Consider the following 15,754-nt stretch of genomic DNA (forward strand, 5'->3'; position numbering starts at 1 on the left):
TCATTCGGCCTGACGACTCCATGATGGTCAGTGGCCGCTTGATAGGTTGGTCTGTATACACGACGACTGCATGTGCCAAAAAGTAGGGCTTCAATTTTTTAACAGCCATGAAGAGTGCAAGACCAAATTTCTCCACTAAGGGATACCTCAACTCGGCATTTTTCAGTACATGACTGACAAAGTAGACCGGGAGCTGACAGCCGTCTCTTTCAGCAAGGAGAACAGCGCTTAACGCATGATCAGAGACGACCAGGTACATGTGGAGTACTTCTTTGGGCAAAGGGCTGACCAGCCTCGGCAAGGAATGCAAGTGAACTTTCAATTTCTGGAAGGCCGCCTCAGCATCCGGCCCCCATTCAAACCTTGCCTTTTTCTTAATTGCCTGGAAAAAGTATAGGCATTTGTCGCCTGATCGGCTTAGAAATCTTCCCAAGGCCGCCAGACAACCTGTTAACTTCTGAACCTCTCGGATGGTACGAGGCGACTGCATGTCAATGACCGCCTGCACCTTCTCAGGGTTCGCCTCTATTCCTCTCTGATTGATAAGGAATCCGAGAAATTTCCCAGACTCAACTCCAAAGACACATTTCTTGGGATTGAGCATGACATGGTGCCGCCTGAGTGTGGCGAAATTTTCTCGGAGGTCCGACAGATGATCTTTCTGAAGTTTAGACTTGACAATCATATCATCAATATATGCCTCGACATTTCTCCCAATTTGATCAAAGAACACAGTGTTTATCATTCGCTGGAAAGTGGCCGGGGCATTCTTAAGACCAAACGGCATGACCGTGTAACAGTATAACCCCTGATCAGTGACGAAGGCCGTCTTCTCCTGATCTTTCTTCCATAAAGGAATTTGATGGAAACCAGAGTAGGCGTCCATAAAGCTCATCAAAGCATGGCCGGCTGTTGAGTCGACCAGGTTATCAATTTTAGGAAGAGGGTAATTGTCTTTGGGGCACGCCTTGTTTAAGTCTGTGTAGTCTACACACATTCGCCAGGTGCCATTCGGCTTTTTAACAAGCACCACATTTGCAACCCAGTCTGGGAAGTAACATTGCCGAATGAACCCTGCATCAGGTAATTTTTTAACTTCGGCGGCTGCCGCCTGACTTCTTTCTTCGCCATGGTTCCGCTTCTTCTACCGTACCGGCTTCTTTTTCGGATCCATGGCCAGTTTATGTACCGCCAGATCAGGACTAATGCCTGGCATTTCATGGAATTCGAATGCAAAGATGTCCTTGTATTCTTTCAATAGTTTGTGAAAGTCGTCACCCAGGACTCTCAGAGCAGTCGTCCCAACTTTGACTGTTCGCTCAGGACGTGAATCGTCTAAGATCAAGTCCGTATGCTCACCAGCCGGCTGAGGGCGGAATTCATCTGACCGCTCCTCTGCCAATGATTGCTATTTTCTGTCTTTTCGTGCGGCCCCTGTCTGGGATGCCTTTCTCTTCTTGCCGCCTGCTTCTTGAACAGGCGCACTCTCCTTGACATTGTCAAGGTCTATTTTTCCACCACTCGACCCAGTGGCCATAACAGTGGGCTTGACATCCGAGAGATAGCACTCTCGGGCCATCTTCTGATCTCCCCTTAGGGACCCGACTGTTCCATTATCCCTCTCAAACTTGAGCAACATAAGAGATGGGATTATAACAGCCTTGGAATTATTCAGGGTTGGTCGTCCCAGAATCATGTTGTAGGCCGAGAGTTCTTCTACTACCAGGAACCGGACTACCATGTGTCGTCCTTCCCCTTTTTCGCCCAGGCGGATGGGTAAATCCACTCGTCCCACTGGGTGGACGACTCCTCCTCCAAACCCTACTAAAGGGTGGGATGCCGGATGTATGCAATCAGTCTGATATTTTAGTTTCGACAGACATTTGCTACTGATGAGATCTGAGGAGCTTCCGGTATCTATGAGGATTTGGCCAACTCTCTGGTTGGCCACTTTACATTCAATAACGATAGGGTCGTCATGCGGCCCTCTTACCCCTCCTAGATCTTCTTCAGTGATGACAATCTCAGGAAATGGATATTTGGAGGGCCGTTCTTGGTGAACGGAATTTACATCTAACCGTCTGATATTGTCTTTGTTGCCCCTAATAGTGGGGCCGCCTCCTGAGAAGCCGCCTGCAATGGTGTAGACGACTGCATCATCTGTATCGGAGCTGTCGGCCTGTTGATTCTTTTTGGTCGACTGCTTTTTTGAGGAAGTGTTCCCCGTAGATTTCTTGACATAAGTGTCAAGATCACCTTGCTCAGCCAGGCGGTCCAGATACCGCATGAGACTGATGCATTCATTGGTGTGATGACCAACATCTTCATGATAATCACAAAATTTTTCTTGGTTCCGATTATTTGCAGAACCCTTCATGGGGACCGGCTTCTCAATTGAGATCCGTCCCTTGATTTCCTTTAGGATAAATTGGCTATCCTTGTTAAACGCATACTTTGGGGAGTATGGTTTGAATTCTTTTTTCTTTTTCTGGGCCGGCTGTTTAGAGGAATCAGCCGCCCAGACCTCTTTTCTCTTCTCGTCTTTGTTTGACGACTGTTTCTGTCGTCCTTCTCTTTTGTCGGACCTTTTCCCGTCTGACTGTTTTACCGTACTACAAAGATCAGTCGCCTGTATATAGGCTTCCGCTTCAATCAAGGCCTCTTGAAGAGTCGCCACCCTCTTTCGGACCAAATCAAATTTGAAGGTCGACCCGTCTTTGAGACCTCTAAAAAAGTCAGTATAGGCTACTTCATCCGGTAACCCTTGAATCTGTATTCTCATCAGGTTAAACCGCCTGATGTAAGAACGAAGCCCCTCCTTCTCGCCCTGCTGAATTGTTCCTAAATCAAGGGTCGTCTTCTTCGCAGGGATGTTCATGGCGAAGTTGGAGGTGAATAAGTAAGCAAGCGTCTTGAAGTTATTTACACAACCAGTCGGCAGGTTGCCGAACCATTGTTGTGCGATTCCTTTGAGAGTCGCTGGGAAACACTTGCACCAAGTGGGATCATCCAACCCTTGAAGGTACATCAGGTTGGTGAATGCCATCAGATGGTCTTCTGGGTTAGTAATGCCGTCATAGGCGCCTACTAATACATTTTTCACTTTGGCCGGCTGAGCGGCTTCAGTAATTTCCTTGGAGAAGGCCGACGGCTGTTCACCAAGTCTAAGCAACCGTAGCTGCCAGTCCATAGGTTGGACATTTTTTGCTGTATGTCCACCAAACGGAGGTGGCTGTAAAAAATACTGTTGTTGCGGTACAAACGGTAAGTTTGGTACCGCCTGGTCGCTATGAAAGCCGGACTGACGGGAGGTGCCGCCTGACTGACCCTCATGATACGACTGAGTATGCCTTATTGAGGTATTTCGCAGACTGTCTTGGAAGTTTGAAGTAGAGGCCGACTCTGACAATCGGTCACTCTTCTTCTGCTCTAGCAGTAGCCGAGCGTCTGTGTATGTTTTCCTCGACCCGTCCGCCTGAATATGACGAACAGGTTTCCTATTTCCTGGAGTAGGAAAACGGTATTTTGTGAAATCAAGGGCAGGTGGCTCCCACTTCCTAGATTTAGGATGAGGGGTCGCCTCTCGCCCTTGAACTAGTTTCCTCTTCAGTGAAGTGGAGGGTTTCTTAGCCGACTGCTCCTTGTCCAGAGCAGGCGGCTTCTTGTTGATCAACTCTTGGATTTCTCCCTTGAAGTCCCTAATGAAGGTCATGAGTTCGTTCCTTGTGATGGGAGCAGACCCATCAGTCGGCTGCTGCCGAACAGGCGGTGCGCCTGCTGGCTCGCTTCCAGTTTGAAGATGTTCCCGTTCCCTCCTTTCGGTATGACGGGTACGTCGGGCCCTTAGGGTCCCGTCTGAAGCTGTGTGAGCTGCAACTTCAAATTCATTCTCGGTATCGTGGTCCGACTGAACTAGAGGGTCGTCCAGGGGACGTCTCTCTTCAGGAGTCGGTACAGACGTGGATGCCATCTCAGAAGTACTCTCCCCACAGACGGCGCCAAAATGTTTCGGGGTTTTCTGATGTCCTGCGGGAGAGTTACAATTCCGAGACTGGAACCGGACGCCTGTACCTGCAAAACAAACGGATGCTCCGGATGATTGGAGATCCGCCTCCGACGGTCAAGTTAGTACTTGATTAAGGAGTAATTAATGCGGAAATTAAAGTGATTGGGTCTCTCTAGGTGAGAGTGTTTAATGTGTGTAATCTGCGTTTTTTGCGTGTTATCTCCCTTAATGAGGATTAAGGGATGTATTTATAACCTCGGGAAACGTGTCAATCTAGGTTTAGGTTAACCTTGGGCTGATTGGGCTTCCCTCGGAAGTTGGGCCTAGGTGACCGGTTATCCCAGGTGTCATGGGAAGGACACGTGTCGTGTCGTAATTGGTCCATAGTGGACAGATCATTGCTTGACACGTGGCAGGCTCCTATTGGCCCATGTGACGGACACATGGCGGAACCTGATTGGTCCACTTGTCAGATGGTGATTGGTGGGGAAAAATCCCCTAATCAGAAACTATTGACATGAAGCTTAGATTATTTGGAGGGTTTGTTGAGAAGTATCGTAGGGGGAGGAAGTACTTGGTTTATGAAGGGGGGGTTGTGTATTGGAATTATGTTGTTCCTGTGTCCTCTGTGAGGAGTGTGAGTTACTTAAGGTATCTTTGTAGTGAAGGATTTATAGCTATGGGGTGGGAACCTGCTGAAATTTATAGTTTGTGGTTTAAGGAGAGAGGGAAGACTTGGGATACTGGGAAGAGAAGGATTGACAGTGATGATGATGTTAGGGACTTTTTAGAGTCCAAACACCGTGAGGGGCATGTGGAGTTGTTTCAAACTGTGTGGTTGGAAGAGTGGGACATGTATCACCCTCCTGAGGTTATTTTGGATAACCCAACCACATCCAACCCTTCTGGATCACAGCCACCTAATTCTAACCCCATAGACCCAAAACAGAATCTAAATGGATCTCAACCTTCTAGTTCAAACCCATCACACAACAATCCATCTCACACAAAAAACTGCTCAACCATAAAAGGCCCATCAGAATCCAAAAATAGCCTACATATGAGCATTGTACCTGTTTGCAGGAGGAGCCCAAGGTTGAACAAGCATTCTGACATTGAGCAAAAAACAACTTGTTTGCCTAAACCTAAACCTAAACCTAAACTGAAACCTAGGAAGCCAATTCAGGGTGTGGTGAGGAGAAGCCCTAGATTTACCAAAGACTGTGCACAAGGGCAAGGTGTGAGTGGTGTGAGTGAGAAGGGGAAGGGAAAAGATAAAAGGGAAGGTTTGAAAGTCTGTAAGAGGAAGCTTTTTAAGGGCGATGAAACTGGAACAGAAACAGGATCCTCATCTTCATCAGATGTTAGTGATCTAGATATAGATTGGAAGGCTGGTGAAGAGGATGTAGTTGGCAGTGAAGAGGATCAAGAAAATTGGCATTTACAAACAAGACAAGGTTTAGTGGGAGAGGTTGAAAGGACCTTGCATTTTGTTGACTACTCAGAGAAGAAGCTTAAACAACTAGGGCAAGACATTGGATGCAAGGATCTTGAGCTACAAGTAAAGGGGAGTGACTCAGATGAGCTGAGGAGTCTGAATGGTTCAGATGAAGAGAAGATACTAGTCCCTAGTTCAGGAAAGACACAGACTTCAAGAAGCTAGTGGTCTTAGTTGAGAAGCTCAAGTTCAGCAATGTTGGTGTGTTAAGGAAGGCCTTGAGGACACATGCTATTGAAAACAGGTATGAGTTCTACTACCTGCACAATGGAGGGAAAAGGATTACTACTTTCTACAGAAGGAGGTGTAATTGTGAGTGGAATTCTAAGAGGAGTAACTTTCCACTATGCACATGCAGTGATGAAGTGAGAAAGTGTGAGTTTAAGGTGGCTGCAAGGAAGATCTATGGGAGTTGTGCTTGGCAAATCAAAGAGTTGAGACTTAAGCACAGGTGTATGAGGACAAAGATGAATACATGTGTGACAGCTGAATTCTTGACTGAAAAGTATGTTGAGGAGTGGAGAGTTAATCCAACTTGGAAAATGAAGAGTTTTAGGGCTAGGGTGTTGACTGATTTGGGAATAGAAGTTGGGTATGGCAAAGCATGGTTAGCAAGAGCTAGGGCTAAGTTGATGATATATGGGTCTGCTTTAGAGCAGTATTCTAGGGTATGGGATTATGGCAAAGCAGTGCTCAAATACAACCCTGGGAGTAAAGTGTATGTAGTTGTTGAGGGAGTTGATAAACCAGAACCTCCACTGTTCTTGAGGATGTACTGCTGCTTGTCAGCTTTGAGAAGTGGGTTTAACAAAGGGTGTAGGCCTCTGATTGGTCTTGATGGATGTCATCTAAAGGGCTCATATCCAGGTCAAATACTGGTAGCTGTAGGGAAGGATGGAAATAATCAAATATTTCCATTTGCATGGGCAACAGTTGAGGTGGAAAACAAAGAAACCTGGGGATGGTTTTTGGAGTGTTTGAAGAATGATGTTGGTGATGTGGATGAGGGTTTGGGTCTGACTTTCATGTCAGATAAGACATAAGGTAAACTTCTTGCACCTTTTTGTTTTTTTTTTTGTTTTTTTTTTGTCTTCTCTTATTATCATTCTTTAACATTTGAAGTGAACCTTTTGTATCATTGTTATGTTGTCTTCTTTTTAGGGTCTGCTGGAGGCTTTTGAACAACTTGTTCCAATGGCTGAGAAGAGATACTGTGTGAGACACATCTGGGCTAATTTTAAGCTCCAGTATACTGGTTCAACCTTCAAGGATCTCTTCTGGAATGCAGCTAGAGCCACTACTCTGGTAAGTGTTCTGTTATGATTTGATATTTGGTGTTGTGTGTTGGTGGTTTATTGTTTTCTCTCTTGTATGATCTATTATATGCTTGGTGTTGTGTTGTGTTCTGCCACTAAGTTTGTGTTTTATTTTGCATTTTTGTCATGGTAGTTTGATTTTGAGGTAGCCATGGAGTCCATAACGTTTTTGTCAGAAGATGCCTATGAATACTTGGCAAATATACCAGCTGAACATTGGAGTAGGCATGCATTTTCTGATTTTTGCAAGTCAAACATGATATTGAACAATGTATGTGAAACATTTAATGCTGTGATTAAGGATGCTAGAGATAAACCCATTCTCACTCAAATGGAGTGGATGAGGAAATATATGATGAAAAGGAATAGTAAGAAATGGGACCAAATACAGAAAATGGAAGGGAAGAATACTCCTTATGTGGCTAAGGTGTTTGAGAGAATGGAAAAGGTTGCTAGGTATTGCATTGTCCAACTGTCTAGAGGGGACAGTTATGAGGTTGAGTTGAATGGGGATAAAGTGGTGGTTGACCTGCATCAAAGAACATGCAGTTGTTATCAATGGCAGTTGACTGGAATTCCTGGTGTACATGCTTTTGCATGTATTCTAGACAAAAGGACAAATCCAGATGACTATGTTGATGAATATTACAGCAGGGCAACCTACATTCTAGCCTATCAAGATGCTATAAAGCCTATGCCAGGGCCAAAGCATTGGGAGAAAATTGACATGCCACAACCCCTCCCTCCTCCAGTTAGAGTTATGCCTGGGAGGCCAAAATCTAAGAAGAGGAAGCTGGAAAAGGGAGAAAAGGGAGAGGGTGCAGGACAAATCAAAGAACCTAAGGCCCCTAAGACTCAAAAAAGATGCAAGAATTGTGGTCAACTTGGCCATTATGCCAAGACATGTGGTAATGCACCAAGCACTCAACCACCACCATCAGTAGCAGCATCAACATCTGAGGCTAAAAAGGGTGGCAAGCCTGTCCAGAATACCCCTTGGCTGCAAGAGCAGAGGAGAAAAAAGGCAGAAAGGGCTGCAAGAAATGTAAGTTATATGTGTGTATTGCTTTGAGTGAACTGACCTATCAACCTTACTAACTGTTCAGTATTGTTGGGTTTTTTTTTTTTAAATGAAACAACACAGACTGCAGAAGGTGCTGGGCCAAGGAGTATAGGCAACAGGTCCTTCCCACAAGAAAAACAACAGCAACACCAACCTATGTGCTCCCATCCTACTGCATGCACACAACAATCCCAAGCATCTACAACAACAACAACAGTCCCCCCCCCCCCCAGGAAGCAAGGAAAGGGCAAAAAGAAAGCAGCCTAACTTGTTTAGTTAACTTAATTATTATGTACAAAGAAGGGTGTAGAACAATTAGCTTTTGCCTTAGTGAATACTGAACTTTAAGTTTTAATCTCTGTTTGTAATCCTTAACTACTTGTCATTATCTAGTTTTTGCAAGCAATGCAACACTTAACTTTGCAATGGTATGAAAATATGTTTGGAAATTTGCTAAAGTATGGTTGTTGTCTTATAAAACTTGTTTATTTCATTCATAATTGAAGTTGATACAAGTTCAATCTGCCCACTTCATTTGAGCATACACACATAACAATTACAACTACTACTCTACACTTTTTTAAGCATCACTAAAGCACCTACAAACATCAACAGAAAACATAACACAACACCCACAACAATAGTCCCACACCCAGCACTGTTCTGTTGCCCTTCCCCTGAGTACTTCTTCCTGTCAGCATTCAAAGCTTTGCACTTCACTGTGAGATTGTCATTCTCACTCAACAAGCACCTTCTCTGGCCAGTAAGGTCTTCAATTTATTTTTGCATTGAGTTCATCTCACCCTTCATCAGTTTTTTATCCAAGATTAGTTGATTAATCACTTCTTTTTGCCAATCACTCCCATCTTCATCCACCCACTCAAAGCACTTGCAACCCCTTGTTTCTGTGTTAGGATCATAAAACTTGCAGGCCAAAAACTTTCTTCCAGGGTTCTCCCTAGTCCATGAGGTCAGCCTTGCCATGGGAAGGCCACAATTACATTTTTTGTATTTGGAGGGTGAACTCCTAATTAAAGACATACTGTCCTGCAAATCAACCAAATTCATAAACAATTACATTACCAAACACATTAATACAAACCCTAAACTGTCAATTTAACAATTAACACACCCAAGGAAAAAACCCCAATTAAAATTTCACCAACAAACCCTAAATTGTCTATTGTTCAAATGACTACAAATTAGCCCAATTTCAATTCGAATTACCAAACACAACATTATTAAACACTACATCTAATCTAATCTCAGTGTTAACTTTGGATCAAATAACATTAATTGAGCAAATTTCATAAAATTGAACAACGACCATACCTTTTTCGCCCTTGATGTATCTTCGCAAATTCAATCTCCAAATTCCAAATATCTTCCTCAATGATATCCCTCTTCAAGATTATTTAATTGAATTTGTGTTTTATGAGGAGCAATTTTTCTACTTAAGATTGAGCAACGAACAGATTCAGAGCATAAAAGATTGAGGAAGAATATTTGAAAAAGGGATGCATAAAATAGCCGTTATTGTGGGCCCCACAAACAGAAACAATAACGGGGTTAGCAAGTGGTAGTTATTCATACAGTTAGGGAATTATGGTGGTAGTAATTTTAAATTTTTTTTTAAACAGGTAGTAAATCTGATACGTGGTGCTTTTGGTGGTAGTAAATATCAAATTTTCCTTTAATTTTATCTGTTACTAAAAAATATTGGTCAAAATTAATATGTAAACAGTGAAAAAAGTTAAGTGTATTAATTATTTAGAAATGAGAAGAGTAATAAAGAATTATATATTGTTAAATTTTATATAAACCTATTCACGATCTTAGCTTTCCCCCAAACAACAATAGCAAATGGACTCCTGTAATTCAAAATAAAAATAAGTCATGTGCAAACATAAACATGTAATTTTTTATAATTGTATCAAATGAAACCAATAAAAAAACAGTTACAATTGTTTTCTTGACTTTCCTTGCAAACAAGTTGTTCCGTGAGGAAAAGGGGGAAAAAGCAACGTATTGAGAATTAGTCTTGCATCTAATAAATAAAAAAAAAAATAAAAATAATAATAATAATAATAATAATAATAATAATAATAATAATAATAATAATAATAATAATAATAAAAAGTATACTTGTATGTTTTAAGATTAGTAACAACGTTAACAGACATATAATTTAGTCATAAATTTTCAAAGTTATAATATTTTAGAAACTTTATTAAATACTTATATGCACTGTGTATAATGTATATTATATTATCATTATCATCTACGAGTATTTATTTCTTTTTTACCCTGTAGATAACAGAAAAGATCATTACCAACTTAATTACCCTGGATTATCATAACTATATGTAAAAAAAAAAGGGTAATGTTATACTCTGTATGCCCTAAGCTAAGGGCTATATATAAGAAATTAATATACTCCGTATGCCCTAAGGGCTATATATAAGAAATTAATACACTCTTAAAAATAATATAAAATTAGGAATTCATGACAAAAACACGAGTAAATCAGTGTAATTAGTGTTTATATTTTCATGATTTTCAAACTTTACACAATTTTCAAGTGCACATTTAATGCTTATATGTAGCCCTAAGGGTACTCGTATCAAATTTAAATTAATTGGCTGACTTTTTCAGTTTTTCTCCAAACAATCCTTAATTTAAATTAAATTAAATTGTGGTGGAAAATAAATCAAATCATATACGAAGTATGTAGACAAAGCAATAACGTGGAGAAATATAGTGCAGTGAATACGGTAACTACCTTTTAATTTCTTTATTAAGAGCTACGAGTGTATTAAATGCGCGAGGTCAGCTGATACATACTTGCATTATTCATTTATTATTGTGTAAAAGAGAAGGTCCAAATGTATAGATGGGTCCCCAAAACCCCAACCCATTATGTTCGTGTTATTTGGATCGTTTAATTTGCTGCCCCTACTAATTGGCTTACATAGTTCCATGCTTTTTTTTCAAGATCCTTATCAAGTTATCATTTTCTTGTATCCTGAATTAATTTCAACCTAAAAAACAATTTTGCATTTAAATTTTCTGACCTAGTAGTGGTTCAATGTATTTTATCTCGGGAAATAAATAGATCAAAGGATGATAAATTAATGGATTTGGAGGACCCTTAGACTGAATAGTCACAAGACTTTTAAGTTACAACCTTAGATGTCATAATTTGCAACCTTAGTCGTGTTTTCACGTACACGATGTGCCTAGATTTTTTTTTTTTTTTTGCTCATTAATCAGTTTTTGCTCTTTAGAGTATTCAAAGAGCGTAAAATTGATAAAGTGGCATGGCAAAAAAAAAAATATGCAATGAGTTTTGATAGAGTATAAAACATATTATTTGGGCTCAACCATCTGCTTAATCTTTTGGTTGAAATGGTCCTTTAAGAGGGCCATGTTACATCCACATTTCAATCCCAACGGGCTCTCGTGTGATGGACGTTTATGTTTTATACTCTATCAAGTTTATCTAAATACAAGCTAGGGGAAGTCATAGGCTCTATCAAGGGTGACACTTGGCTCACCATTTTTTTTTTCTCTTTTACAACAAATACTAGTTTTGACCAATAGACCTGTGTGACACTGTGAATGTGTGATGCATAACCACTTTTTTGTTTTTAAAATGACTTTTATATTTATTGGATGTGAAATGTATTTTAGGTAAAGAAGTATAAAATTGAATGAAAATAAATGTAATTGAAGCTACATAAATTTGGAAGAAAATACAAATTTGGAAAGAAAGGTAAAATTGTACTTGAAAGGGAAATTTCAATTCATAAGGAAGAAGAAGAAGAAAAAGAAAGAAAAAAAAGAGGGAGAAGCCCAAAAAATAAGAATAGGTTTTTAAGAAGAGACACATGGTAGTTTAGATATCTTGTAAATTTTCTTATGATTAAAAAAATTACTTTGTACCTTTTTAATAGACATGTTTATTATTTAGTTATGTTTGTCTATGAATAAACTAAAACATCAAGTTCTTCAATTATCAGTAGGAAAAATTATTAAAAAAAAAAAAGGTGGATGATCAACTAGATTTTTTTGTTTGTTTTAAGAAATGGTTAGCTAGATTTTTTGGTTTAAAATCTTAAGGAATGGTACTCAATACATTAGATTAAATCTTGAAATTATATTTCAAATATACTTATAGAATCACAAAAGTAAGTTAAAATAGGTTATGCAATTAGTGTCTTAAGTGATTACTCTTAAAGTCTTGTTTGGTTGCAATATGGGAAACAACTTCAATTCCCATTGTAATTTACAATTCATGGGAAGTTATTTCACTCATGCAATTCCTAGGAAATTAATTTACTTTGTTTGATAGATATTAGAGAAATCACAATTCATGGAATATTTGAATGACCTAGATAATTTAGGACTTGTTTGGTTGACGATGTAAAATAAGGAAAGTGAAAATTCATGAGATTTCACGAGTTGAAAACCTGTATAGTTGACACACAAATGAAAAAAAGGAGGAAGTTAAAATTCATGGCCGAAATTAAACTTTCTACAGAATATGGGAAGTTAATTACCTACCCCCCTAGTTTATCAAAAATTCATGGGATATTTAAATTCCCACATTGCCAACCAAACAAGTTTAGGAAATTTCATTAGGGAAATAACTTCTCATGAAATGTAAGTTCCTAAATTCCCACGTCAACCAAACGAGCCCTCAATTCCTACATTATGTAGACACTTCAAATTCCCATGAAATTTTAACTTTCTCCATTTTGCACTTTTTTGGTTAACCAAACAACTCATCACTTTTGCATTTCCTAAGAATCTTGAGTGACCATGGGAGGAAGTGTAACACTGCAACCAAACAAATATTAGTGTCTGTTTCGAGTAAAAACAATATGGTTAAGACTTTGACCTTTAGTAGTAGGCTGAAAACGAATTTAGTCCAATTAGAAAATTTGGTTGAGAATACCTAAATCAAAGAGCATGTTAGTTGGCATTGGCATATGTCTGAGGAAACCCCTCTAATGCCTAAGTCAGCAGGTGTAGCTAAGATAGATCGAGTATTCAATGCTAGTGCAAGTATATGGATGGCAACAAGCCGGATCTATATAGTGTCATAGTGGACCCAACAAATCTATTTTTGTATCCTGAATCTTGATTCTAGCCAAATCCGTCAGGTCTAGAAAATAGAGATCCAAAACGGATCTACCGGATTAGGGTCCAAAACGGATCTTATACATTTTGCTTAATTTTTTGCGACATATATAATATTCGAGTTAAAAATGCATTTCAAGCTTCCTTTGAGGGACGATTAAGTTCAATACATAAATTAAAGTTACGGATATACAACTAATAAAAATAAATAAATTAAATCCAAATGAGCAAACAAAGAAAGCATAGCAAAGAACGAAATAAGTACAAATGAGCAAACAAAAAAAACGCATAGTCAGACTCAAACCTATTACAAAAAAAATAATGTTTTTGTCACCTTTTTTGTATAGAATAATTTTTTTTTTTTTAAAAAATGGGTAAATGAATCTAGGTGTTATAGTTAGATCCAGTTTTTTTCAAAGGAGCCAGATCCGATTCGAGTCCTAATATTGAAGACCCATATCCTTGAGAAACGGATCTTGATCCATGGATCCAAATCAGGTCTAGATCCACTGTGTTGTTGTCCCTATGCAAGTACAATAAATGCTAAGTATCTGTGAATATATTGTGCTAACTTGGCTTATTGGCTATTCACTTTTATATCATGGAGTAGTGGACCCAAGGTTGCATGTGGGCTGGCCTAAGGCATTTGGACCCTTGGTGCGTTGGAGGCATGGAGAGGCTTCATTCATTAATAGGTAAATCGGGCCCATTTAATGAGATGCCCCAAGTGGGAGCCCAAACAGTGTCAAACTGTGAATAAACATAAAACGGATGAAAAAAGTAATTTGGTTGCCAAGCTAATGCCAGGAATTTGTGCAAAGATTGATTTCGTGAAACATGTTCGTATGTTAAATCACTTAAATAGTTAAATCAGTTAAGTTTATACTTTACTCGTAAAATCATATTACAGTACTCGTACTACATAACTGTCATCCTCGAATATCAATTGAGTTCAATGAAACGGTGAGATCTTTAGAGTTCAATGAAGCTGTTTTTAAGACTTTGTCACACTTGTATAATATAACGTCTTCATTTCATCAATTTGGTTCATGTTAGAGCTGATACTAGATCAGGCCAAGCCAAAATCATGTTGGGAAGATATCTTTCAAACAGCGAAGAGATCAGACCATCAGGGGTCCTTCATAAGCTACATTGATTGATCCATAATAAAGATACAATTGTCTTATTGGTCAAAGTATTGCGATTATATATTACATTATACGTTATACTAGGATTGTGTGTACATCAGTATAATGATAAAATCAAACATGTCAACTAATTAGAGACGGATGAAATAAGATTTATGCGAGAGTCCTTAACACAAGTCCAATGCACCGTGCACTAAATAAAATCAAACATGTCAACTAAAGTGGCGGATGTAGAATATTTAGTGTGGAGGGGCACTAAATAAAAAAATGCTTATATAAGGGCTTGAACCTAAAGTCCAAACTCAATGCATTACCACTATGACAAAGCTAATTTTATGTTATTTATTGCATAAAAATTGTATTTAACCTATAAATTTATATATTTACTTAAATAAAAAAATAAATAAATAAAAAATTTGGGGGGGCCGGTGCCACCCAGGCCCCTTCATAGATCCGCCTATGAATGCACCAGTAAGAACTAGGGGTGAGCAAACCGGGTACTCGGTCAAAATTTTAGGACCCGAACTTGGAATTGGTTGGAACCGGGTCCTAAAATTCGGAACCGGAATTGGAATTGGTTCAACCGAGTCATAAAATTTAGGAATTGGTATTGGAATCACCGTGTACCGGTTCCGAGTACCCACTTATGTATGTAATTGTTAATATATAATACAAATTATAATTCTTATTTTAGTTAGGTTCATTTTTAGCGTTTAATACTTATATTTATATATGCATTAAGCTATTTGTATTTATGTTAGTTATTAATAATACTTTTTTAATTTACAATTTAGATACATCCAACATATTTTTATTATTTAAAATTTATTTAGTTTAGCATATATTAGGTAACCGGGTACCCAACCGGTTTCGGTTTCAAAAAACTGAGAATTGGAATAGGTTATAACCGGGTCCTTAATTTATTATCCGGAATTGGAACCACCGGGTCCTTAATTTATTATCCGGAATTGGAACCACCGGGTCCAATTCCGGTTCCTGACCCGCTGGTTCCTATCCGGTTCCAATTCCAGGTACCCGGAATTTTTGCTCACCCCTACTAAGAACACTAGGTATACATTTCAAAGCATCAGCTATACTGGGCTGTCAACTAAAAAGGCCAGGCCCAATTCTCACATGACCAAAGCATTTTCCATACTAAATTATGAAAATTTTACCCTACACCCTAGTGTAGGGTGTGTTCCCTACACCCCCCTATGCTACGTCGTTCTGTAGCTGGTATTGAGTTCTCATGTGCAGCTTCTTTCCTTTTGCGATTCTTTCCTTTTTCTTTTTTTTCCTTTTTTTCTTTTTTTCTTTTCTTCCTCTTTTTTCCTTTTTTCTTTGTTTCTTATTATTCAAGTTATGTATATATATGATTTTAAACCCTATTTTTTCTCTCTCTTCAATTGATCAACCTCCATTTTTTATCTACATTTTTCTCTCGCTAATTCATCTTCTTCATTTGATTTTTTGAACGAACTCGTTAATTGTTACCGATCATCAATGGCGAATTTTGCATCTGGAGATTGCGTTGATTTTGATCGTGATTGCGAGCGTGTGTTTCCTTCTGGAGTTCGT

The 15,754-nt window shown here is 39.1% G+C and overlaps 2 protein-coding genes across 2 annotated transcripts; one reads left to right on the plus strand and one right to left on the minus strand.

Moving 5' to 3' along the window:
* Positions 1–5,971: 5,971 nt before the first annotated feature.
* On the plus strand, positions 5,972–7,892 carry LOC110692858. The gene is made up of 3 exons (XM_021869940.1): positions 5,972–6,493; positions 6,666–6,809; positions 6,954–7,892. The coding sequence occupies exons 1-3, from the start codon at positions 5,972–5,974 to the stop codon at positions 7,890–7,892; spliced, it is 1,605 nt and encodes a 534-aa protein (XP_021725632.1).
* A 561-nt stretch (positions 7,893–8,453) lies between these two features.
* On the minus strand, positions 8,454–8,867 carry LOC110692859. Its single transcript, XM_021869941.1, has 2 exons — positions 8,687–8,867; positions 8,454–8,602 (listed from the first exon to the last, which is right to left on the minus strand). The coding sequence occupies exons 1-2, from the start codon at positions 8,865–8,867 to the stop codon at positions 8,454–8,456; spliced, it is 330 nt and encodes a 109-aa protein (XP_021725633.1).
* Between the last annotated feature and the right edge of the window lie 6,887 nt (positions 8,868–15,754).

The sequence above is a fragment of the Chenopodium quinoa genome, unplaced genomic scaffold, assembly GCF_001683475.1.
Source record: "Chenopodium quinoa cultivar QQ74 unplaced genomic scaffold, ASM168347v1, whole genome shotgun sequence".
NCBI lineage: Eukaryota > Viridiplantae > Streptophyta > Magnoliopsida > Caryophyllales > Amaranthaceae > Chenopodium > Chenopodium quinoa.